Genomic DNA, 26,988 nt, shown 5'->3' with positions numbered 1-26,988 from the left:
ACTACTGGGTATTTACCCTAAAGATACAAACATAGTGATCCGAAGGGGCACGTGTACCCGAATGTTTATAGCAGCAATGTCTACAATAGCCAGACTATGGAAAGAACCTAGATGTCCATCAACAGATGAATGGATCAAGAAGATGTGGTATATATACACAATGGAATACTATGCAGCCATCAAAAGAAATGAAATCTTGCCATTTGCGACGACGTGGATGGAACTAGAGCGTATCATGCTTAGTGAAATAAGTCAATCGGAGAAAGACAACTATCATATGATCTCCCTGATATGAGGACATGGAGAAGCAACATGGGGGGGTAGGGGGATAGGAGAAGAATAAATGAAACAAGATGGGATTGGGAGGGAGACAAACCATAAATGACTCTTAATCTCACAAAACAAACTGGGGGTTGCTGGGGGGAGGTGGGATTGGGAGAGGGGGTGCGGGCTATGGACATTGGGGAGGGGAGGCGAACCATAAGAGACTATGGACTCTGAAAAACAACCTGAGGGTTTTGAAGGGTCAGGGGTGGGAGGTTGGGGGAACAGGTGGTGGGTGATGGGGAGGGCACGTTTTGCATGGAGCACTGGGTGTTGTGCAAAAAGAATGAATACTGTTACGCTGAAAAAAAAATAAATAAATAAAAAGGAAAAAAAAAAAAAAAAAAAAGTCATTTTCCCCCAATGTGATTCTTTCCTAGAGCATTGTAAAAATCTCCTCTAATTTTCAAAATTAGAAGAAGACACTTTGATTAAGAACTTTATATATATGTTTTGACAATTATGTGTGTTTTACAGACTATCACAAGTACGAAAATCAAATCCCTATATATCTCATTTCAAAATATGTATATAAAAATGTGGCATATACCACAATATCAGAAGATCACAAAGTGACAAATAAAAGCAAATACAAGCATAAGAGCATTAATCAAAGATACATAATTTAAAAAAAAAGGCAAGCAAAAAGAATGTTCATTTGGGAGACAAATCAAAATAGAAGACTACTCGCAGTTTGCCTTACATGGCTGCAAAAGTTGTTAACTGCACAAGAACAGCAGTCAAAGAGGTGAGTGGGAGCTGTGTGCCATTCAACAAACATGTACTCCAATCAGGTCCAGGGGCACCTCTATACACTGGTACAAAAGCACCTTATGGACAAACAAGAGCTCTAATCAGGAACAACAATGGAGAAACAGAAACATTTCTAAGTGGAAGTGTAAAACTACTCCTATTTCCTTCCCTAAGTAATAAAATAGAACAACAACAAGAATAAACAAAAACAAAACCAAGAGGAGCGATCTAACTGTGAGTTTCAAAATGGAGCCCCATCTTAGGCTAAAATATGAATGTGTACTAATCAACGGTCTTTGAAGGACTCCTTCCACCCACAGCTCTGAAATGTACCTTCAAGTTTCCACAAGGACTGACTCAGCCAGGCCAGAAACACAAAGAATCTGACTGTGCAAGTTTTTAATACCAGGTTATCAAGACTCTTTTGATCTCATTACCTAGCACATTCTGCCTCACCATCTGGCAGCCTTCAATCAAACGAATTTCGTTTTCTGAGCTCATTGTACCTCCCACCTTTCTGAAATTGAAATGAAATTCAATGTAAGAGTATAAAGATGTTAACTGACAGATGATTAATCAATCAACTGGGGCTACCCATTGGTGTAAGAAGTGCTGTCTATACAAGAGTGGTCTTTCTGGAACTTCACCTTGGCCTCTGCGTCCCACTCCCTAGGCTAGTGGTCTGCCCCACGTGCTGGAATGGCTGTACTACACTATGTGGGCCATGCTGTAATTATGTCCTCTTCCCTTTCATCTTCCTTGCACGACTCCAAGTGAACATGTGTAGGGTGAGCTAATGATTTGCTGCGTATCTCTGATGAGTACTATATTATTTGCATCATAATATTTTCATTTCTTCCCCCTGCACATAACGCCACGTTGACAGCAAGGTCAGTTAAGTTACTATAAGGGATTTTTAATGAAAACAATTATAAATTTAAAATAACTGTGTTTAAAGCACTTAACAGTCACTAGGGTCAAGTGATTACAGCAGTTACAAGACCCATGGGACATGTTCACACCAAAACAAAGTGAATAAATTACCTCAGCTGGCGCATGTAATCACTAAGTGACCACAGGGGTCAGGCCGAGTGGAACCCTGAAGACTTTCACGCAAAACCAATAATGAAAATTTATCAGTCAAAAGAGGGAGGGGAGGGCTGGGCAAACGTCAAGAATTAGTGCGTGTAGCGACAGACTAGAAGCACAACTGACTCTCCCTGTGCCTTGAAGGGCCAGGAAAATGACACCGAAAGCCCAGGAGACAGCTGGAAAAAAGATTCCAGGAAACAATACACAGGCAGGCTGGGAGGAGGTGGGAGAGCTCAAATGCAAGCGATCTATTAAGTATCAGCAAGTTCAAAGCCATACGGAGGACCACTTTGGTCTAAGGATGACTGTCGTTATCTAGAAACCTGCGCTGCGGTCAGGAAATGTATTCAGAGGTTGCACTACAAGATAGGGAGGGTTGCGATTTAATGTTAATGAAACGATCATCTCTAACATCTACATGGCACTTCATCTCTTCTGTGTTGCAGAGAAGAGGTGGCTGAAGGTCGGGGAAACAACGCATTTTGTTCATGGAAGTAAAACGATGAAGTGAAGAAAACCAAACATTTTCTAAGGAGTCCTTATTTGCTAAAGATTCCACTGGACTGAGCGCTCAGGGGGCTCATAATCGGAAGAGGAGACCAGAGCCCTAAAAGTAATGTGTAGTAATGGTCTGAACACAGTGTGGAAGGGGAAGAAGGGATAACCACCACCTGGGAAGGCAGGGCCAGTTTCAGAACAGAAGTAACTTTGAGGGGCGCCTGGGTGGCTCAGTGGGTTAAGCCTCTGCCATGGGCTCAGGTCATGATCTCAGGGTCCTGGGATCAAGCTCCTCATCAGGCTCTCTGCTCAGCAGGGAGCCTGCTTCCCCCTCTCTCTCTTTGTGCCTGCCTCTCTGCCTACTTGTGATCTCTGTCTGTCAAATAAATAAGTCTTTAAAAAAGAAGTAACTTTGAATCGGGCCTTAAAGAATGGGCAAGAAAAAAAGGAGTAAGACCGGCAGGATCAACAGGAACAAATATTCAGTTACTCGGCAAAAATTTACTGAGTACTTACTACGCACCCAGCACTGTGTTTGCAACCCCATCAATGCCAAGGAGCAAGAAAGAGATGTCCGCGGCTCTCCCAGAGCTTGCTTTCATTCATCTATCTGTTCACTAACATGTTCGGAGAAGCTCCTACGTGTCAGCAAGTGTTGTAGGCGTAGCGAACATAGTGGTCGACAAGACAGTGCAGACCCTCGTGGAGCTTGCCCTCGTTGGAGGAAGAACAACAAATAAGACATAGAAGTACGAAAAATAAGGTCTTACCAAGGAGGTGGCATTTGAACAGAGACCCATAGACCAAAGAAACTGTTAAGTACGAAGGTTCAAGGTGGAAATACCATGGACCAGAATGCAGCTGTGGTCAGATGACAGGGAGCAGGGAGAAAATGATAAGACAGAAGCCCAAAGAGCTAAGGAGAGGACAGAGGGAAGTATAGTGGATATAGAGATTAGACCAGTTCATAACAAGCCTTGAACATCACGATGGACTTTCTCCCATCAGTTAATGGATCCTAAAATACATTCCACAAAATATCGGTCTGTTGGGAGACCTCATGGAAAAAGGGCTCTGTGCCTCCAACTCTGCATTTGTAAGAATGGTCACAACGGCATCAACCAACTTGAGTATCATGAAGAGTAAATGAGTTCATTCTTGTAAAGGGTCTGGCAACGGTGAGTGCTCAGTAAATATTACCTTTCATATATGATTCCAAGAAAGAAGAATGAATGGAAGGCTAAGCCTTGGCAGTTTCTTTAAGCACAGTGGAGGTCCAAAAGACACTTCGGGTGCCTGAGTTAACAGTGATGTAAATTGCAAGAGGAGTTCAGGAGAATGAGCAGTCTTTGGAGGAGATATTAATTTAGTCTGAGATACACTGGCTTTGAGATACCTTGTGTACCTTCTATAATTTATGGCAAAACACCTAGTCACCAGTTAGACACAAGGGTCTGGACAAAAAAAGATTAAGATAAAATCTATACTCCATTCCATAATCAAAAACTCAAAGAGTAAGAAGAATCTCCCAGATTTGATACACAATATTAACATAGGAGGACAAATGGCATCACACTAGACAGAAAACAAGGCTCCTATTCCTGGGCCCTCCATCAACAAATCTGTGAGATACTGAGTAAGATGCTGAAATGCTGAGCTCCAGTTGCTTATAGAAAAGGGGGAAATCACACTGGCAATCAGAGTCTGGATTCCAAATGCAATGATCTACATCTCGTTAGATTCTCATTCTGCATTCTCAGTGCGTGTCCCAAAACAGGACCTGGACCTTAAAAGGCAGTTAGAATAGATGCACATCATCTTCTGAGGATGAAGTCCCTTCCTGTTCTGGGAGACAAGGATCCTGCTCCAGGATTTAGCAATACCAGCAGACTCTTGGACAGTGCAGAGGCTAGGAGTGTCAGCCCTCCCACACAGTGGAAAATGTGCACACACATTTAGCATGTATTGTATGTATTATATACTGTATTCTTACAATAAAGTAAGCTAGAGCACACAACATTATTAAAAAAATTATAAGGAAGAGGAAATAATCCATAGTACTGTAAAAAAAACTACATGTAAGTGGACCCGTTCAAACCCATGTTGTTCAAGGGTTAAGTGTATGCAAGTTGGGGGCTTCAGCTTTCCCTCTTGGATCATATGGCTTGGAAAAGCTGGAGACTTCTTTTGTGTCCAAAAAACTCCTTTTTAAATTTTATTTATTTTAAATGGTGATACAATTACCATACAGCAAAATACAAAAAGATTCCCCCTTCTCAAAGAGTTGGTACCTAGCTTTTTCTGTGTAACTGGGGAAGTGATGGTTATAATGTCCTGCCCATGTCTGTTTCTTTCTAAGAGATGCTGATTATTTCAGAAAAGGAGAAAACGGGAAGTTTTAGAACTGAAAGCTGGAGGAAGCATGTAGTGAAATGTCCAGTTCTTACATTGACTCACAATATGACCCCAGCCTGTCCTTCCACATTTCTAGATCTCCATCCATCCAGCAGCAAGACATCAGCAATACTGTCTGCCCATATCAACTTCCCTGAACCATTATAAGCATTAATGATCTAATATACTCAAAGGTACTTTGAGTCCTTTGGAGGAAGGATGTCATATAAATTAGAAGCATTATAATTAATGTAATTTAAGAAAATGGCTGGCCATAACAAAGAGGATTAGGTTCACACGGATCACAAATGACCTAGTCATCATGTCCTCAGGTCACTAACAATCTTTCCTAATGGAACAAAATCCAATCTCACTTCATTGAGCATATTCAATTGTTCTGTATTTGGGTTCATCCCCCCCCCCCCCAAGAATCTTACTTAATTCTATATCAAAATTGAACTGTGCTTTAAAATGAATTTTGTCCTTATTGGAAAATGTTTTATATATAAATTAGACCATGAAGTAATTCACCTTAGGGAAAAAGATTCCTCACTGTAAAAAAGGACAAGTAGATACCAAGCATGAACCAACTATTCAAGTGAAGCAAATATACTAGTATACACAAGAAAACAGAATGTCTGTATGCACACAACAGAATACATACAGGTACCTCACAGGCACTTTTTGAAAGTCAACAATCTCACAATAAGGAGAAAAAAGCAAAAACCCTCAGTAAAGTGCTTAAAATAGAAACAGAAGCTATTAAATAAGTTATAACTTTAGAATAATAACTGGAAAAACCAAATTATGAACCAAAAGCTAAAAAGTGCAGCATGTCAGATTGGGTTTTGTGAGCAAGCTAAAGGCTAAGAAACTACTTTGATATTAAACTCTAAACAATAACAATCAGGGAATTCTAGGCTCTAAGGAACTCTCTGACACCTCCTTCTCCATAAATCATGGGGAAAGTCATCTTGTCTGTCCTTCTCCAAGCCTCCTACAAAGTCTCTTTATTAGATATGACTATTAGGCGGTAATAAAGTTCTATGTCCATAAATATTCCAATGAGGCTCGCCTGCTCAAATCATTTCTGAAACTTTTCACTGGGAGCTGCTACCCACTTCACTAGACATCACTGTGCCACACCATTGTTTTGTGTATTTTTCTTACTGAGGTATAACTGATGTAAAAAATTTTACTAGTTTTCGGTATATAACATAATAATTCGATATTTGTATATACTGCAAAATGATCACCTCAATAAATCTAGCTAAGCTCTGTCACCACACATAGTTGCAAAATTTTTTTTTTGTGATGAGAACTTCTCAGATCTATTCTCTTAGCAACTTTCAAATACGTAATGCTTATATATAACTATCCCATAGTATATAGTATTGCACTATATTACATTATACTGCATCACTGTGCTAGAATATACAGTATTATTAACTATAGCCACCATGCTGTACATTACATCCCCAGGACTTTTGTTGCCATTATATCACATCATTATTTTTTATTCCAAATGGTTATCTCTCAACTTGACCACTTCACAAGCTCTAGCTCCTAACAATTTTGTATTGTTCAAAAAAAAAAAAAAATCAGAAGCCTTAAATGTGACAACCATGTCTAGAAATCATTATGTATAAGGGCTTAGAACATAAATTGGAATCTGCCACCGATCACCTGGCTGAAGGCTGGTGTGCTGGATTTTGTGAAGCAGGAGCCAGTGCACAGGGATGGTTCCCAGAAGGAGGAACCATGAGACTGGAGAGGAGAAGGCATGTGCCAGATTCAAGATCAGGACAGGAGGGACATGACAGGACACTGAAGAGAGAGCTAGGAAAAGGGGAGGCCTGGCCCCTCGGGTATGTAGCTCAGGGGGAATCAGAATCTAGGAATATGTCGATGTGTGTTGGCTGTGGTGTGTGTGTGAAGGAGACAGAGCCAGGTTTCCGGAGGCCACACAAAGCCAAGGTGTTCACCCTTTGCTCAGCTCTGCACGCAGAATGGGCCTCAGGCCAGCAGGTCACTGCCACACAAGAGCCTGTAAGTCCACTTCTGCTGAAGTTCTGCTCTCCCAGGGAATAAGAGACATGCACCAACAGGACAGGAAGAAGTCATGGCGCACTTAGCACAAGAGAGCAAGTTACTGACCATTCACTGCTTGACCATTATATTATTTAACCTACAACCATCCTCAAAGGTTAGAAAGATACACTAAGCATGAATAATTCTCCTTTGACAGAGGAATAAATTGAAGATCGCAGCATTAACAATATTGAGATCAAGATTTAAACACTGGCAGATAAAGTCCAGTACTCCTGCTCTAACTCTATACCCTCCTATCTTTCTACACATCAGTACTTAGACCTGCATTCATATCCCACAAAACAGGATGCATGCGAGCTGTGAAGAGAAGCTTTCTGTGAACTGTAAGATACCCTGGTGATCCTTCCCCCGACCCCCCGTACCGTTATTTACATTTTTTCACCATGAGTATGTAAGTTTTCACCATGAGAAAAAGAGTTTGCATTCATTTTTTAAAAGCCCTTAGAGGATGAAGATTTTCTGACACCAAAGACATTCAAAAAAACATGAAACAAATTTTCAAAGGCTACGGAGAGTATTAGTGGGGAATTATAATCTTAATTGAGGGAAATTTGACAATATATAATAAAACCATTTTTTTTTTGAGGTATGTATCATTTGGACCAACAATTCTACTGCTAGGGAGAAAGCCTACAAATATAACTTAAGGATGTTTGCAAAGAGAGAGCAGGAAGGATTTTCATCACACTAGTGCAGATAATAAAAGAATGAAGACTTCTTAGGTGTTCAGTAATAGAGATCTGATTAAATCAGAGTGCACCCACATAGCAGAATGCTATGACCATGAGGTGTTAATTTTTTAAAGTTACAGGATAATATGCATAGTTGTAACAATTTTTAAAAATAGTCTTTAAACAAAAAAGTCCTTAAAGGGTGAATACTTGCTGCTATTGAGAAAACTCAAGACAGAAACAGGAAGTCAAAAAAATTGTCTCACATTCCATAGTCAAAGAGAATTACTCTAAAGATAGCCTTATAGAGGGATGTATATTTTCTACTTTGCACACATCAAATACTTGAATTTTTATAATTTTATGTGTGTCTTAGTTCTATTAAAAATATTCTTTTTTTGGGACAAAGTATTTTAGCCATATTTATTGATGTGGAAAGTTGTGATATAGTAAGATGAAAAACACACAATAAAACAGTACTACCATAAATTTTGGTAAAAGATGTGTGTGTGTGTGTGTACGTGTGCGTGTGCATGTGTGTGTGTAAGTATCAACAGAAAACATTCCATAAAGATTCACACTAAAATGTTAACCATTGTTATCTCTGGCCATAGGTAATTTTGTTTTCCCCTTTCACTTGTCTCTACTTCCTAAGTAATCAGGCATGCACATGTATTATATGTACTATAAGAATAAAATTAATAGCCCAGACTGTGAAAACTTTTCCTAAAGCCCAGCTCCAAAACTCTGGGTTAACAGCAAGATTGCTGGAGAAGGGACATAGTCTCCCGATATGATTATTCTGAAAGAAGCAAAATCAATTCATAGGTCCACGATCTGTGATGTTCGTTAGAGTCACACTCGGTTATAACCATGCCTAATACAATGCTCCCGCAAATATGAATAACCTTCTTCTCGAGATTTTTCCTTGGGACTATTTTCATTCTTCCTTTCAGGCCTGGAGAAATTGAAGCTCAAAGCTATTACATAACAACCAAGACCAAGGAAAAGTCATAATGGAAAGTTCATGGGCTGTGCTAAAAGGGATTCTGACTGGTCAGATTGTTACATGTAATCTTTAGGCAGAAAAAACAGGCCACCCAAGAACTTGGTCTAATTATAATAAGAAACAAAACAACAACAAACCCTTTATAATATTTCTGCACCATATGTAGGAATCATTAACAATAGCCAACTGAGTGCTATAAATACTTTGAGGAGAAAGGAAAAGAGAAGGAAAGAAAAAAGAGATTTTATATACGGAACTACATAATTTTAAAGTCTGTGCCAAGGGGCGCCTGGGTGGCTCAGTGGGTTAAAGCCTCTGCCTTCAGCTCAGGTCATGATCTCAGGGTCCTGGGATGGAGCCCCGCATTGGGCTCTCTGCTCTCTGCAAGGAGCCTGCTTCCTCCTCTCTCTCTCTGCCTGCCTCTCTGCCTAGTTGTGATTTCTCTCTGTCAAATAAATAAAATATTAAAAAAAAAAATCTTAAAGTCTGTGCCAAAAGTACAGGCAGAAAAAAGCCTTGTACCTTTATGTTCATTCATTCACTCCAGGATTCAACAACCATTTCTGCACACTGTGTCTCAAGCCTTACACTCCGAAATGGGTGTACAAAGAGCGCTTGTCAGGCACGCGCTATTGGCTAGCGGGGAAGACATACCAAACAATTACAGAACAACCATGAAAGTTCAATATGCATGAGGCATATTCAAGAAGACGTCTGCCCAAAATATTCTCAAGGTGAGAGGACAGCAGGGATGAAATCGAGTGAACAGTGAAGAACAGTAAAGAATATCAAAGAGGCACAGGCTGGAAGAAAACAGGGGCAAAGGGGAGGAAGACCACACGTAGCCCAATGGCTCACACAATGTACCTTCAGGAATATCGGTGGTTCAGAATTTACTACCAATAAAAATAATCACATCGTAACTAGCAAGCATGTTATAGTTGGCAAATTTATTTTTAAGCCAAGCCTGTGATTAGGATGCATTTGTGCCAAGATAAAAAAGAAAATGCTATAATGGTTGAGTGGCTAGGATCCCAATTCAGCTCTCCAAAGCCTATTCACCTGTGACATACCCGTAGCATATCTGACCTAACATATTAATGGGACAAGAGGATTTAACTATCACTTTATTTTTTTTTTAAGAATGTATTTGTTTATTTGACAGAGGGAGATCACAAGTAGGCAGAGAGGCAGACAGAGAGAGGAGGAAGCAGGCTCCCCGCCGAGCAGAGATCCCAATGCGGAACTCGATCCCAGGACCCTGAGATCACGACCTGAGCCGAAGGCAGAGGCTTAACCCACTGAGCCACCCAGGCGCCCTAACTATTACTTTAAAAAGAGTTCTCTGGGAAAGATTTATCTGTCCCTCTTTCCAACAACCCTACAGTTCCCGGCAATAAGAAACCACATGTCTCTCTGACCCTGGGCTATTCCCTTCAAGACAGCCCCATGGGCGGCCATTGGGTAGGGAGAAGGGGAGCTGGTTTGTGAGATGGGGACTCTGGTGTCTGACCAGCCAGATCAGCATCAGCAGCCAGCTGTCAGAATATGCTGGGTTTTTTTTTTTAATTCAAGTATTCGCAAGGGGGAGAGACCAGCCCACAAAAGAAGATTTTCAGGCTCCAGTCAGTGGCTATTCATTTCAAGGACTGAGATGAGTGTGATGAAATGTTAATGTCACAAAATGATTTAGACATCCCTTGGAGCCTATGTGCCTGGCTACATCTTCAGTTTCTCTATGGATATTCACCTCTTTGTAATTCACTACCATTGGAATTGTCTACACCAAATGTTAAGAATGCTTCCCCACCTCAAAACGCCCTCACAGCAGCCAACTCCTAGACAGAGGTTGTACCATAAAACTGTTTTAACATGCCATAAACCCACCTGAGACTCTCAGCATCTGTATATGTGAGTGTATGTGTCAAAGGAAGCAGTTATTCAAAGAACCACAATTTTACCCAGGATATGGTTCCTCCAGCAGGGATCCTAAGCCCCACACTGGGAATAGAGAAAGACAGGAGGACACACTCAGGAAATGGAGTCTGATGGACCCAAGTTCAAATGCTGAGGTTACCTCCTAGTTGTTAGGATCATAGACAAGTGAACTTCACCAAGGCTCAGTGTCCTCATAAGTATTGAAGAAGCTAGTAATAGCTTACTCATAAGTAACAAGAACAACTTCATCAGTTCCTGTGAGGACAGCATGAATGATACATGTAACTGGGGGGTGGGGAACAGGTACAGTGTCTGGACTCTACCGACAGATAATACAGGTTCATTCAACACCCCTCCCTGTTCAAGTTCAATTCAACACCCCATGTGGCCATCTATTTTCTGAATGACTCTGAGCAATTCATTTCATCTCCAACCTCAGTGTACGCTTCTCTCAAATTAGGAGGTGGGACCTCTGAAGCTTCTAAAAGTCCTAGGATTTTGTCCAGTAAGGGGGGCTTGTCTGCTTCTACTCCCAATACCCTTTGGTCCTCCCTCTTACGTCTAAATCTCTCTTTAAATCCGTGGTACCAATCCCTTCTAGTTTCTGGGTTTTAGATTTTTTTTTTTTTTTTTTTTTTTTGCCTCTGGTTCTGTTGTCTTTGTCCACACTAGCTGTTGAAACTTGTCTACAGGGCAGGGCCGTGTTAAGAATGGTCTCAGCTTTATCACAGAATGCATTTGCACAACCATCAGGGGGTATACTGTTATTATGATGCCCATTTTACAAAAGAGAAAAATCAAGGTTCAAGAGTTTCAGTAACTTACCAAAAGTAGAGAATTCAAAACTGGCTCTTCCCAGCTGCTTATAATCCTCATATGGTATCCTACCTTCCCAAGTCTGGCTGTACCTAATTTGAGCTCTATCTTCTTATGACCCTGTGCTGTGCTAGCTTATCTCATAAATCACTTTACATTAATAACTTTGTGTCACACCTGCCATGTGGCCTATGCACGAATTAACCAGGACCCATCATCTCTGAACCAACAGGGAAGTCATGATGGGATTCTCCGGCCCCGCAGCTGGTAGGTCAAGGTGAGATTTTGGACAGGCAGGACTTAAATACATCTTTCAAATAATAGCACATGGTCAAACAGCTACTTAACTTCCATATGAAACTGCTGAAAACTACTATGTTTTAATTTAAGCCTGAAGTGCAACCTTCCAGCTCTTCAAGCCCATTCAACATAGCAGAGTAGTAACAGAAAAGGGCTCACACCTTGGGGCCAGACAATCCCAGGCTGAGTAGTCAAGTGAATCTGAGTGGATTTCTCTGATAACCTCTCTGAGCTTATTTGTTAAATGACCTTGGGTAAGTCACCCCAGGTGAGCTTCAGGTCCCCAGTCTGGAAGATGGGATAACAATGCCAACCTTAGAGGGATGACACAGGGACAGAAGGAATGCCTGTAGTGGAAATACAGGAGCCTGCTGGAGAAAAAAGGAGCTGGGGGGATGGTCAGATTGTTTCCAATGATTGGGATAGTCTAGAGCAGAAAGATGGAAATCAATAAGAGGTTATTTGAACTTGAAGTGTCTTCCAAGATCTGCTAACGACCCATGCCAGTGAGAGTTAGATGCCCTGTTAAGACAAAAGCCCCAGACTGATCTGACCCCTGACTCCATTCTGCTAGGTCATCTGGCAACGGTTGCTAGAAGCACTTTCTTCAGGTGCGAGGTTTCCCTTGAACCAAGTGGCCGAGTGTAATCATCACACCCTCTCTCACTCTGAGAGTACCATAAGGTTGCCAGGGTAACTGAGCTATTCTGGTCCTTCCCTATGGGATCCCAACTTTATCCATATCCCATGGGCTCCCTTTGGCCTCGTGTTCTACACCCTCTGCTGAGGCCTCTTACTTCTGCCACACAAGATCAGAGGGGAAATGAGAAGAGAAGAAACTGACCGTGCAACTGGACCTTAGCATTTTATTTCCTTATCATTTTATTTCCTTAGTTACTGCACATTTCCATTTACAGAGTACTTTCCCTTATAAAATCTCCCAGTGTTGACTTCTAATCTACTAAGTAACTCTTCTGACCTCTTCTTGTTTTTATCCTTTAAATATCTGTTGATGGTCCATTCACCACATTCCCCATTCAGTTATTAATGGCCCACAAAAACTTACTAGCAGCAATCATTTACTGATTAATCTGCACAACAATCCAGAAAGACAGGTAGTATTAATCCTTAGTTCTGCAGAGGGAAACCAAGGGGAAAAGAGAGGTTAACTCAGTTGCCCAAGGTCAGTGGCTAAACAAGATTATAACCAGGTCTATCCTGTCTTGTACTTCTATAAACACTTCCCACAGTGCTAGTCCCCTTCTTTACGAATCAACATTGTCAAGGCAGCTAGATCATTTCTGCGTTCAGATTCAGTTTCACAGAACAGTTTAGGACTGTCATGATTCAACCTCAAGTTATTCAGCCTGCTACCAGTTCATGAATAAAAGTTGCTAAAATTAAGAGAGAATAGTACTTGAAAGCCGATTTTACAAAGGCAAAAGAGAAGTGGAAAGATCTGGCTTACAGACCCAACTCTGCCACAAGCAGACTCTGAGAGAGTCATTTAACGTCTCTGTATCTCCGAGTTATCGACAGAAATGAGATTATGCTGAATGTTATTTAAGGTATCCTGCTGTTTAAAACGAGATGACTGAGTAACTACTAAAACAGCACAAAATATAAAGTTCCAATATCCAATGCTGCCGCGATCACGCTTACATTGGTATATCCATTCATTGTTTAGTAAACTACGTGGCTACAATCCCCTTGGAAAGCAAGATGCCGACACACAGCAAAAACCATAAAGAATTTCATATCCTTTTACTTAGTAATTTAATGTATATAATATTTTACCCTAAGAAATAAGTCAATAGAAGCAAAAAGACATATACAAATGAAAATGCAAATTTCAGTGCTAGGTATCAGAGGAGAAATGATCAATATCAATATTCGTTTTTAGAGGAATTCCCTCATTAAATAAAAGCACAGAACAATATTAATGTCATGTTGCTATTTAAAAGGATGAACATGAAAATTATGCAAAGTCGTTGAAAATCATGTCAATAATGTTCAATGAAAATAGCCAGAAGTAAAAGACCAGATACATCCTCGGATGCCAACTACATAAAATGTGGCTAGATGGGCAAGGTCAGGGGAAAACTGAAAATAGTTATGTTAGTAGTTAGGCTTAGTTTTAAAAAATATTTTAACTGTTATTAATGAATGCTGTTTTTCCATTCACACAGACATTTTATCATTTCATCAATTATTCAAAAATTTCTCAGCCCCTGCTTTAGTCTGATGCAAAATGAATTTTAAACTTTCTGCCTAAATCTCCTGAGTAATTTTTATTGACTGACATATTATTCATGACATTATTCTCTCAGCATGATTTCTGTTCTTTACAATTCTTTAGTGTCTTTAGAGATTCTAAAATCTCAGAACCCTTGCCTTCTTTTCCTCACCTAAGAGGATTCTTTTAAAACATGTCAGGAAAAAAAAAAAAAAAAAGATGTGTCATCTAATCTAGCTACGAATAACCCCATGATTGCCTTGTAATGCTAATATTTGGCAACTGTCTGACCCAGGAGCACACATTTTTCCATAACCCTTGACCTACGGGTGCCTCTACAGTAACCACAAAGTTGCCATTATCCTTTTCTTGGTGTATCTAGGGTGGTTTCACATTCCAAGTTTGGGGAGCTTTACAGCAAGGCAACTTATCATGTCAAGAGTTTTAGGGGTCCCGTTGGTTCACTTAGGAAAGCTGCCCACAAAAGCAGCACTGTGCCCTGTAGGACCCTCTCTTCATAGAAAAACTTTCACAGCCTCCTCCACTTCTTAGAAATGTTCTCTTCCTGGTAGGTCATTTGTTCATCTTTGCTCATAATATCTGGGAAAGACTGCAGAGCCAATGAATTAAAAATATGATTCTAGGTCTCATGTGTGCCAATGAATGCCCTCATTAAAGCAGCATGAGTGAGATGAGATGGGTTTCAAAGCTTTCCGTCCCTTTGCCCCAGAGCCGCTGAGGCCAGGCACTGAAAGGATGCACAGTAAAATTAAATATCTAAAAATTCATCTTTAATTAACAGAATTGGATTAAAGCTAGACACCACCGCATATCATACGAGAAATGGCTGAGCTGGCTTCCAAGTGCTCTAATTCAATTAGGACGCAGTGAGTGACACTCGGACGGGAAAGGTTAATTGGGGGCGCCAGAACGCAATCATTCCTTACCTAACCAGTCATTAAACTTCTTAACCTCTGAGGGCAGTCCCAGCTCGGTGAAATCGCCTGTGTGGAGAAGGATGTCCCCATAAGGCATCTGGATACCATCTGTTCTGGAGTGCGTGTCTGAGATGCAGACAAACCGCGTGTGGCCCGCTGGTTTTGGAGTGTCATATGGGATGGGGTCGACCCTAAAGTAGACATAACAGATCCCATAACAGTTAAATATATTAGAACCCTTGTAATTGTCATTGCACATACATATCGACGGTTATCCGTGAACGCACCCAGATAAACTGATGCAAAGGCAGAGGCGGCCGTTGCAACAAGGAAGACTTTGGGGTTCACAGGAGAAAGCATCCCCCACCTACGACCCCACTGACCAAATTCAAAAAGGCTTACTTACCTGGGAGGAGAATGAAAAGGAAAGAATAGCTTACATGTAAAATCAGAAATAACCTAGGAAATGGATAGAGTGATTAATGGTGAAGTTAGGGATATTGAACCCCAACTGGGGAAGCAAAATTATGCTATTTTCTCTCATCATGCTCCAATTGATCCCACTACTCATTAAGAAATGGATAACTACATTTATTCCTTCTTAAACATGCATAACTTAAGCGGTGAACTAATTTACAGAGAACACTCGGCACATGCTTTGCCAACTGAGATGTGGAAGGATATAGATAGAACTTATATTTAATTTCCTTTCCGCAAACACTCAACACCTGTGTCTTCTTGTCTTTGCTAAGACATTCACAAACCAAATGGTGGGGAGAGAAGGGGACGTCAAAATAACAGGACTTAAAAGAGAAACACTGAATGTTAAAAGAACATTGTCAAGCTCCTTCTTTACCACCATGAATTATCTGCAGTCCCAGGTACACCTCAGAAGACTTGCAACGCTCAAATGCCTTGGGCAAAGATTCTATTCAGTACAAACAGTAAGCCTTTTAATGGGTGTGTATAGATCTACATATGCATTAATATATGTATAGTTTTAGAGACCTAAGCACTGTGAAATTACACTAGGGCATAAGAATCAAAAGGCAAAATGATCAACCCGAAGCAAAGAAAATGAAACAGAACAGGCTCATTTAATTGAGTGTAACAAAGTGTGCTAAATAAACTTGGTAAAGAAATGCAAATCTGACTCTTCAAGCATACAGTTTTAATTATTTAAGGGGTTTGTAGCAGAGTTAAGGGTGCTTTAACTATATTAACTCTACACTGACAGCCTCCTTTAATTTCTCTGTAGGAATGTACACTTATTTTGGATTATGGGTGAAAAGAAGCAGTTATAAAGGCAAAGAGAAGGTCACAAGAGAGGCAAATATGCAATGCGGAGACCAGAGTGTGAAACATTAAATAAGGAACAATATTTCATGTCACAGCCCCACCCTTCCTCGTTAGCATGCAGCAGAGAATATGCTGAAAGCTCACCACGAGATTCCCTACATGTGTTACCTCCACAGGCTTTGTTTAATTTTTCTTTCTTTTTCCCAGTTTTCTAAAAGAAACCATCTGTTTTAACAATGGCAATTTTAGTGAGGAGAATAAAGACATCGATAGACAACCTGGATAGTCCTGAATTTCTTATCCTGAATTTCTTTAACGGTTAATCTTTTAATGTAATTTTCTCTTTGTCACAGGAGAAGGAGAGGAAGTACGAAGAAAGGAGAGCAAGAAGAGAGGAAAGAGGGAGGAGAGGGGGAGGCACCGTGAACTGGTTAACGCAGTGGGTCTAATTGGAAACCCAAAAAGTTTAACTTTGCAAAAAATTAATGAACTTTTCCTGTAAAGGCTAGAAATTAATAATGCTATTACCATGGAGAATATTCACTAATCCACTGAGATCTCATGAGTAACCTGGAAACCCTTCTGATTATATCCAATGTTGACTTTTCTATATACATGGAAGTGTTTGGTGTCTTCCCTTCCATTACTGAGACTCTATTATACTCAGTTTTAGTGGTTCCAGTCTCGTCAATATCTCTTGTCTTCTAAAAGCGGTTTCCCAAGAGAATGAAATGACTGTTCTCTGCAGCAGACTGGAAGGGAAAAGTGAAAGTGATCGTAATATTCTGTTTCCAGGTCAAAAGTTAAGATGCTGGGTGGAATGGGACTGGGCACATTGATACTTAATCCACCAACATTTGAATGAAAATTAAATAAATATCAACCACTGGACTTCTAAATACATGAATAATTCAAATACACATATACGCATATACATACAGACATAAGTACATCTTTATTTTCCAGTTCCCAACCTAATGGGAATATACAGACACAGTCTCTATTTCCTCTTTTCTGTAACTTAGCTGACCTCCAGGCACAACTACTACATCAAAATCCTTTACACATCCATCACTTATCAGAGGGACATGCATTATAGTTATCATTTTGAATTTATGAGAAAGTAGCACAGATATAAACCCTTCACTATGAACAGGCCCCTATTCTGTGACTTCTCCTCAGTTTAGAGAAGCAGATCATGCTCTGGTACATCATCTATCTGGTTCCCATTTCAGTTCTACACTGGGCAATCACTTTCTGAGGCCACTGACAAGAACACCAATGTTAAGTGGCTTCCACTTCCTGCCCCACCTTCCCACGTCCTCCAGAGAAACATTTAAACGTCCAACAGAATTAACAGTGAAAGAAAGGCCACAGAATAGAAAAATAGAGGGGAAAGGGAAAAGGGAGAAAAGGCATTTGCCTAGCTTTGAGCTGAAATAAAACGAGTCAAAAGTATACAGGAAGACTGTCCGAGAAGACTCACCCACCAAGATCACCAACTTGATGTCACCAGAGAGAATCAGGTGGATATTTAAGAGCGATATGGAGGATTGATTCAAGGTAGAGGCTTGGGGAAGGAAAGGGGGAGGTATAAATAGGCAAATGCAGAAGTTATGTATAGCCTCTGACCCAGAGACACGGATGTCCTTGGTTACCCCCAGGACTCAAAACAAGGCAAGAGACGGCTTCAGGAGACAAGACAGCACAGCATGTCAGAGGCACGCTGCAGGACAACATGACAAATATCACCCGGGGGTCGCAGGAAGGAAGACACGTCCACCCAAAGACATTCAGAGTTGAAAATAAGACATCCAGCAGAGTAGGCAAGTTGCAATAGATCTAATTAAAGTTGAGACAACCCTCAGGAAACTACTATTTCCAAATTGGGCATTTGGTAAATGCTTTGGAAATAAAAGTCAAGGCAGTCAAATATTTTCACTGTAACAGCACGTCTAAGGAAGACCCCGACTACCAATAGATCTACCTGTTCACGTTGTGCGAAGACCCACAGACTACATTTTCCGTCTTAGTTAACTCCACTGCTTACTGTTTATGCCGCTGACTTCTCAAATGATCGACCATTTCCCCTAAGGCATCATGTCAAGTATCCTAGCAAGTGAGTATCTTACCAAGGCAATCTAACCCCCAGAGCCAGATTCAAATATCACAGTGAGATTTGCACGTACATTTGAGTACACCCAGGGGAGAACAAGACGACATGGGAAGATGAGAAGAAAACACAGCATCATAAAATCCCAACACCGGACAAAACCTTAGCGGGCACTGGGTTCAATGTTTTTTGTTTTAAGATTTTATTTATTTATTTGACAGAGAGAGACACAGCGAGAGAGGGAACACAAGCAGGGGGAGTGGGAGAATGGAGAAGCAGGCCTCCTGCTGAGCAGGGAGCCTGATGCGGGGCTTGATCCCAGGACTCTGGGATCAGGACCTGAGCTGAAGGCAGACACCTTCCGACTGAGCCACGCAGGTGCCCCTGGGTTCGATGTTTTACACGAAGCTTGAATCTCTTTTACCCCACCTCTGCCTAACTGACACAAGTTTTCTTCCCAAGGTTTCCAGAGAAGGAGAGCTCCTGAGTTCCCTTCTCTTCTCTGGGGCCCCTTATTCTGGTTTTCTCAACAGTTCTACTTGCTAAAAAGTTTCTGATTCAGTCCACATCTCTACAGGCACAGAAAAAGCTGAGCATGGTCCAAAGAGATTGGCCCGGAGCCTGAAAATGAACAATGTTGGCTGAGGTATTTGCTTCTGGCAAGTCATTTCATTCTTTGGGACTTCGTTTTTTGTTTTTTTTTTCTCATCTGTAAAATGGGAATAGTAAAGCCTAATCTTCTATGTTGCTATGAGGATATAAATTGTCAAATACTGGGTCTGGCACATGGCACATTCTCAGAAAGCAAAGACACAGAATGACCTAAGAGTGAAGCAGGCTTGACTATCTGCTTTGACTCTCACTCCAGATTTATTAACAGTGTGACACCAAGCAAGGGACTTAACTCCTGTGTCTTGGTTTCCTCACCAATAAAATGGATATAAAAATAGTACCTCTCCCAAAAGACTGCTGTGAGGATAAAAAGGTATCATGTACTCAAAGCATTTAGAACAAGTCTGACACAGAGCAGACACTCAGTAAGTGGGTTTTGTTTTTTTACTAAGTGGTAATATTTTTGCTACTCTTAGTAGAAGTAGTACCTTTTAGTTTCTCTGACCTCCATCTCTTCTGCTACAAGGAGGTAACAGCGACCACACTGGGACTTTCTGAGAGTTAAAGGAGGTCACATACCCAACACCCAGCCCAGTCGGGACACATATCCCATGGTCAATAACTACATTGATATTTTTCCTCTTATTTTCTTCTTTCATCCCAATATTCTACATGTGAAATACCGGAGAATGGGTATCCAGTCCCCTTTTCCCTTTGGCGGTTCTTCAACTATTTGAGGACCAGTACCATAACCCTCTAATATCTTCTCCACTCTAATGGAGGAGCCCTGGTTTCTTCAGCTCTCCTTGTGTATTTAGATTTCCAGTGCCCACAGAGCCCTGCTGGTCTCCTCCTCCGCACGATCTGGCTGGTCTGAACACCTCCTAGGACAGTGTCAGAATTTGTGGGCCTGTGAATTCATGGGCCAGTGAGCTGCGTATCAAAGACAAACGCTGTTAGGGGTGGTGGAGAGATGACAGTGCTGGGCACACTGGTGGTCTCTCCGAGAGAAGCTATCATCAAAACGTTTTCTAATTCAGTCTCCAAGTTTTGTGCCAAGCCTCAAATCTTGTTCTTGAAGATTGACTATCAAGTGTTTATATATCTTAATGTATATTCAAACAAATAAACCATTCTCATTTATTCAGTCTTGACACGTTAAGAGTTTTTTGCCCATAAAAAATATGATAATATTACTGCTTCCACTATGGAATATTCTTCTGACAACACCTGTTATTTTTCCCAATAACAAATTTGTATAGTGTTGCAAGCCCCATTGAGAGATCTTCATAAAAGCTGTTATCATGTCGTTTGTCACGACATGGATTTCTTCTTTAGACCAGGTGCGCAGAGAAAGCCTTGTGTACACAATTAGCCTATAATTCAGTGTGAGAAGGGAATATTACCCTTACAAAGCATTCTAATGGGAATCAAATGTCATTGACCACCCCCATTCCACTAGAAAATCCTGATGCTGTTCATGGCATTCTGCTAACTTTATCTCTAAAAAGTTTTCCAATGTGATACTGAAGCTTTCATTTTTTTAATCAGAAAACTTAGGTGCCATGAAAGCCAAAATTATATTCACCCTAGATATACTGTTTGCTAAAGATATGCAAAGCCCGCCAGCAAAACAATGAAATCCAAACAGCAGGTATAATTAGGAAAACCACAGAATTTTATATTGGAAGAGACTTTAGAGATTGTCTCATGCCCTGTTCCACTTCTTTGACTGTCTTCCTTACTCATGTATACTGCTACTTAGTTTCTGTTAAGTGCCCTACCCTTTTTATATATTTTTAAGTTTTTCCCTAAACAGTATCATTTCTGAATTCATGACTGAGATATGCTGGCTTTACATTTTAACTACACATTAAAATAAACAGATAACTACTACAGTTACAGGTTTCTTCACTCTAAAGAACTAGAATTCAGATTTCCTAACTTGCAGTTTCTCTTTCCACCCACTTAATTTGGAAACTAAAAAAGATGCTGACACTTGGAGAATAAAAAAGATAAAAATTATAAAATGCTAGCAAATCACCTAAACTCTGGTAGCCATTAAGATCTACCAAGTCGGCTTGGGGAGCCTGGGTGGCTCAGTGGGTTAAAGCCTCTGCCTGCGGCTCAGGTCATAATCCCGGGGTCCTGGGATGGAGCCCAACATCGGGCTCTCTGCTCAGCGGGGAGCCTGCTTCCCTTCCTCTCTCTCTGCCTGCCTCTCTGCCTATTTGTGATCTTTGTCTGTCAAATAAATAAATAAAATCTTTAAAAAAAAAAAATCTACTGAGTCGGCTTAAATATTTTTGGAGTTCACTCTCAAAACATTCAAATTATTATGCTGGGTATACCGACCCCTCAATTCTCATGTAAGTTATCTAGTCAAAACGAATCTCTTGGGGCGCCTGGGTGGCTCAGTGGTTTAAAGCCTCTGCCTTCGGCTCAGGTCATGATCTCAGGGTCTTGGGATCGAGCCCCGTATCAGGCTCTCTGCTCAGCGGGGAGCCTGCTTCCCTCTCTCTCTCTGCCTGCCTCTTGGCCTACTTGTGATTTCTGTCTGTCAAATAAATAAATAAAATTTAAAAAAAAAGGAATCTCTTAAAACCTCAAAAAAGTCTGCATATTGCAGTACGTTGGGGGAAGTGAGCAATTTAAAAGTTTGATTTTTAGAACACTGGCAGAAATTAAAAGTGTTCCTCATTCTCAGATATGTCAAGTCACACATGCAAACTGATTGTAAATGTTTCCAAATACATGTCTCTTTAAAAGAACTACTTTAGGGGCAGCCGGGTGGCTCGGTCAGTTGGTTAAGTGTCTGCCTTCAGCTCAGGTCATGATCTCAGGGTCCTGGGATGGAGCCCCACATCAGGCTCTCTGCTCAGCAGCGAGTCTGCCTCTCCCCCAGCTCACGCTCTTACTCATGCTCTCTCTCTCAAATAAATAAATGAAATCTTTAAAAAACAAAACAAAAACCTACTTGACAGATGAGCTTCATTGTGTTCTTCTTTTGTTTTGTTTTGTTTAAAAAGCCCTGTTTGTGGAGTCCAGGCGCTCCTGCACTTTTACCCATTGGTCACTACTTAGCAAGGTGACCCTGGGCAAGTCACCTCTCTTCCATCCTCTTCTTTAAGTGTGAAAAGATAGCAAGACCCAGTGACCCCCACATGACTAGCTGCATTGTTTCTACATGACTATTTGTTTAAGGCTTCAGAAATAATTCAGTCTCTTAAGTAGCTTAAAATGTGTCCTTTCTCCATTTTACTCTCTGCTTTCCCAGACAATGCAAAGATAAACGCAGTCCAGTCCAGATCCATCCAAACATAATCCGAATTAGGGAGACTTTATATGGAAAAAGAAGTGAAATTGCAATGCAGGGCTGCAGAAAAAGCTTCCAGGGGTATCTAGTGTAAAAGAGACCAAAGACAGAATTCCAGTTACCACAACAAAACAAAAATGAAAGGGCATGTGATTTAACTAAGTTGCGTCAGAAGTGGAGCTGTTCTCATTTTTCTCAAACTATGAGCTGGCAAAATTCTCCTAGTTTAGCCATCATGCCCCGGGAACACTAACGGTGCTGAAACACAGTAAGCATAACAGAACCAGATGTATAAATATATTCACATTTGTACCAAGGGCACTGCTTTTCTTTAACTGCAGGACTGCTGTATCAACACTGTTCTATCACCGACTAATTATAGCTAACAAAGCCCACTGCACAAAGTATGTCTCGTCTATTTTTTCCTAGTACAGAAGTACAGTGCCGACATTCAATGAATATTAAGTGGTCACAATTGAATTCTTTGAGCCCTGAGTCTGATAGGAATTCATGGTCTTTCGACCAATGCCATTCAGGTGTTTTAGGGCCCGTCAGGCTAGCAACCATTCGAGCCACTGAAGCCTCCCAGCTGGCACATTGTTGGGTCATAAATATCTCCCTGGAAATGTACCATATCCAGAGTTAAATGTTTCCCTCTCTTCTAAACCTAACAACCAAGTTAATCGGCTTACAATTCTGCATAGTGGTCTGGCATCTGAGAAAAGGGGGGCATGTGACATCGTACTGAGTCCCTGTTACTCCACACCGTGGGTCAAACATTCAGTCAACAACCATTCCTTAGGCACCTACTTCTGTGCCAGGTACCATGATAGGTTCTAGAAGGACAAAGAAGCAGCGACGGTTCCTTCAAGGATTCTGCAGTTGATCTGTCAACTCATTTACTCACCAAATGCTTACCAACGTGTCTGGCTTCTGCAGTTTTGGCCATTTCCCAGCATTTAGACAGGTGACTTTCAGAACAGTGTGCAAAGTGTTATAATCAAGGCTCTGCCAGGCGCTGTGGGGAAGGGAAGAAAATGCCTGGTACTGCTTGCAGGCTGGGAAGAAGGACAGGGGACATTACAGCGGGCAAAGGACAAGGTAGTATGTCCATTTCCAATGCCCGGGACAAAGGATCTCAGGCTCCCAAAGAAGCAGGAGAATGGCCTGAAGCTAGAATTTGAGCTGGGATTTCAATAAGCACAGGATTGGGAAAGTTACGCAGACAAGAAGGGCTGTCCAGGCAGTAAGAGAAGCAATGTGGAAGCACTTAAGATGTGTAGGGAGCCCCGGAGTACGGAGGTGTGGCTGGAGCAGTCATAAGACAGTGAGCAGTGGAAGGTCTGAGAGGCCGTGGGCGGGGGGAGCCAGACCACAGAGAGCCAGATGGTGGGGCCTGAACCAGCCCTGAAGGCCATGGAAAACAGCCTCCTCCCTCACCCACTGAGAGATGCAGGGGGCCACAATGAAAGCAGACTTTTAGGAAAACTAAGGATCCATGCAGGATATGAAGGGAGGTAGGGAATGGAAAGATGGAAAGACAGAAAGGAGAGGGTATGGAACAGCAGTCCTAGAAAGCTGATGATGATATTAAACCAGAAGCCCTCATGAGTAGACCGCAATGAGAGAAGTAGCCACCAATGAACTACAACATCCTACACTATTAAGTCTCCCGTGGTTCTATCCTGTCCACACTTTGATCATGGAGCCCGTGCATGGACCGAACTTGTGTCCTCCCCAAAAATTCATACGTTGAATCCCTAATCCCTCAGGTGACAGTATTAGGAGATGGAGCACGGGGGAGGTAATTAGGCCATGAATGGGACTAGCGGCCTCATCAAAAGTGCCGGGGAGGGGCGCCTGGGTGGTTCAGTGGGTTAAGGCCTCTGCCTTCGGCTCGGGTCATGATCCTGGGGTCCTCGGATCGAGCCCCGCGTCGGGCTCTCTGCTCGGCGGGAAGCCTGCATCCTCCTCTCTCTCTGCCTGCTTCTCTGCCTGCTTGTGGTCTCTCTCTGTCAAGTAAATAAATAAAAAATCTTTAAGGGGCGCCTGGGGGGCTCAGTGGGTTAAAGCCTCTGCCTTTCGCTCAGGTCATGATCCCAGGGTCCTGGGATCGAGCTCCGCATCGGGCTCTCTGCTTGGCGGGGAGCCTGCTTCCTCCTCTCTCTCTGCCTGCCTCTCTGCCTACTTGTGATCTCTATCTGTCAAATAAATAAAATAAAAATCTTTAATAAAAAAAAAATCTTTAAAAAAAAAAAAAAGTGCGGGGGAAAGATGATCTCTCTGGTGGCCATGTAAGGACAGGGCAAGAAAGTAGCCATCGACAAGCCAGGGAAGGGCTTTCCCTAGGAATCAAAATGAGGGGCACCCTGACAGTGGGAATCCCAGCCTCCGAAACTGTGAGAAATAAATGTCTGTTGTTTAAGCCACTCAATCTATGGTATTTGTTGTACTGACCCAAACTAAGACAACTGGATACTAAGACATAAACTTTTTAGGTTGAAAATAACAACAGTAATCATGACAGCGAGGGCAACAGTCTTCATTTAGAAGCCCGGCACCACGTGATGCCCTTCACCTAATAGTTTTCATCTAATCCCTCAGGCAGGTAAGGATTAGATGAAACCTAACAACCTTCTAACCTAACAACCCCTCCCCCTCCCCCACCCCCACCGCCGCCCCCCCCAACCCCGCACTGTCTTTCTCTCATTTTGCAAATGAGGAAACAGAGGCTCAGCAAAGGCGCAGGGCCAGTGAGTGGGCTGCTCAGCGCCTCCTCTGCCATCCTCCAGCTATACAACCTTCTCTTACAGGACAGAGCACACCAGATGTAAGAGCAGACTGTCCTAAAATGGAGCACACCGTTTTGATTTCTTTTGTTTTTACATCAATAATTACAATTACAACTTCAAAAACAAAATGTGGGTCATTTGCAAATACTGGTCCATCTGAAAAAGGCTTCATCTGGCTCAGTCCAGTAGAAAGAACCTTAAGGGGAAATGAAAAACACAATCATTTATTTATTTATTTATTTATTTTAACGTTGGGAGTGACATTCATGAGGAGGTGTTGGGTCTGAGTAAACAAGATTTTTTTTTTTTTTAAACTGCTAACAGGAACACAGTCTACTGCCTTTCTCTACCATTCCAACTCATCAAAGACAGGTTTTCAAGGCTTTTAAGTCTCACAAGTAGTTGTTAATGGAATTCATTGTTTAGTTAATCACGCTTATCAGAAGTTCACGTAGCTTCATATTTGCAGGGCTAATAGGCCTCCCTTAAAGTGTGTGGCCATTTCCATAGGATTTTAATGATTTGTGATTTTTTTTTTCCAACTTACTTTCAAAAAAATCAGTCATGCCTAAGGCAAAAAGACCATTTTTGCTACAGCTGGGACATCTTGTTAGTACATTTCAAAACAAATGCTTATTTGTAAAGACCACTTAACATGAACCCAACGTTTAACAACCTTTCAAAGTTAATCCAATACAATAATTTTCAGACTCAATATATGATACTCTGGAGCCTGTTTCATAACAATAAAGAGAACTATTTTATCTTTCATCTTTATCCCTTACTGAAATAGCCAGTCCATTATTCAACCATAAAAATTACATAGTTCCCACACAACAGACGCAGCCATGGAGAACTTTCTTCCTCTCTGGAAACGAGTACTTATTATCTTGGTGGAGTTATGTCATAGTTTAACATGATTATCTCAAGGCTGGTATATCCAAGGTACAGACCTGATGGGTGACCTGCCCATGATCACGCAACTAGCATCTGGTTGAAAACAGAATCAAATCTAAGTCTGACTGTAATTCCAGCGGTCAATTTACTTTGAACAATAACAAAGGGAAATACAGTCTATCATGTTACTACTTCATTTTTTTTTAAAGATTTTATTTATTTATTTGACAGAGAGAGAGCACAAGTAGGCAGAGAGGCAGGTGGGAGAGGGAGGGAAGCGGGCTCCCCACTGAGCAGAGAGACCAATGTGGGACTTGATCCCAGGATCCTGAGATGATGACCTGAGCCAAGCCCACTGAGCCACCCAGGTGCCCTCTTGTTACCACTTCTAATTAGCATTGGCCAAACTGACCCTGACAAGATCCACCAACAGGTATGACTAGAAATTTGTCCTTCACCCCAAGCTTTTGAATGAACCACTTTATTCATTTAGTTCACAGGTTAGCAAGCTATAGCCCATACCAAAAAATACAGCCCAATGCATGTTTCTATAAAGAAAGTTTTACTCTAGCACAGTGACATTCATTCGCTTAAATATGATCTATGGTCACTTTCAACCTCTAAGAGTAGAAGCATAACTGTACAGATGGCATATGGCTTGCAGTGTCTAAAATATTTACTATTTAGAACTTTCCAGAAAAAAGTTTGTCCCCTCCTGATTTTGTCACCCAAAAAATGTTTATCAAGCAATAACTGTATGTTAGACATTACAGAACTAATAAAAATAGTTAATATTTAGCAGTATCTATAATATACCAGAGGCTTTTCCTATATTCCTGTATTATTTTCTCTATTATTACATTTAATCCTCCCAAGAT

General features: G+C 41.3%; 1 protein-coding gene across 4 annotated transcripts in view; it reads right to left on the bottom strand.

Annotated features, from left to right (window-relative positions):
• The window catches only part of MPPED2 (metallophosphoesterase domain containing 2), a 181,445-nt gene that overhangs the window by 116,138 nt on the left and 38,319 nt on the right, over positions 1-26,988 (bottom strand). For all 4 annotated transcript variants that reach the window (XM_046014303.1, XM_046014299.1, XM_046014300.1 and 1 more), the window contains exon 3: positions 15,091-15,272. In XM_046014303.1, the coding sequence (XP_045870259.1) occupies positions 15,091-15,272 (182 nt within the window). The remainder of the gene's footprint in view (positions 1-15,090; positions 15,273-26,988) is intronic.

The sequence above is a fragment of the Meles meles genome, chromosome 8 (genome assembly GCF_922984935.1).
Source record: "Meles meles chromosome 8, mMelMel3.1 paternal haplotype, whole genome shotgun sequence".
Lineage (NCBI taxonomy): Eukaryota > Metazoa > Chordata > Mammalia > Carnivora > Mustelidae > Meles > Meles meles.
The sequence above is the reverse complement of the archived record's forward strand: the minus strand, read 5'-3'. Positions and strand labels throughout refer to the sequence as shown.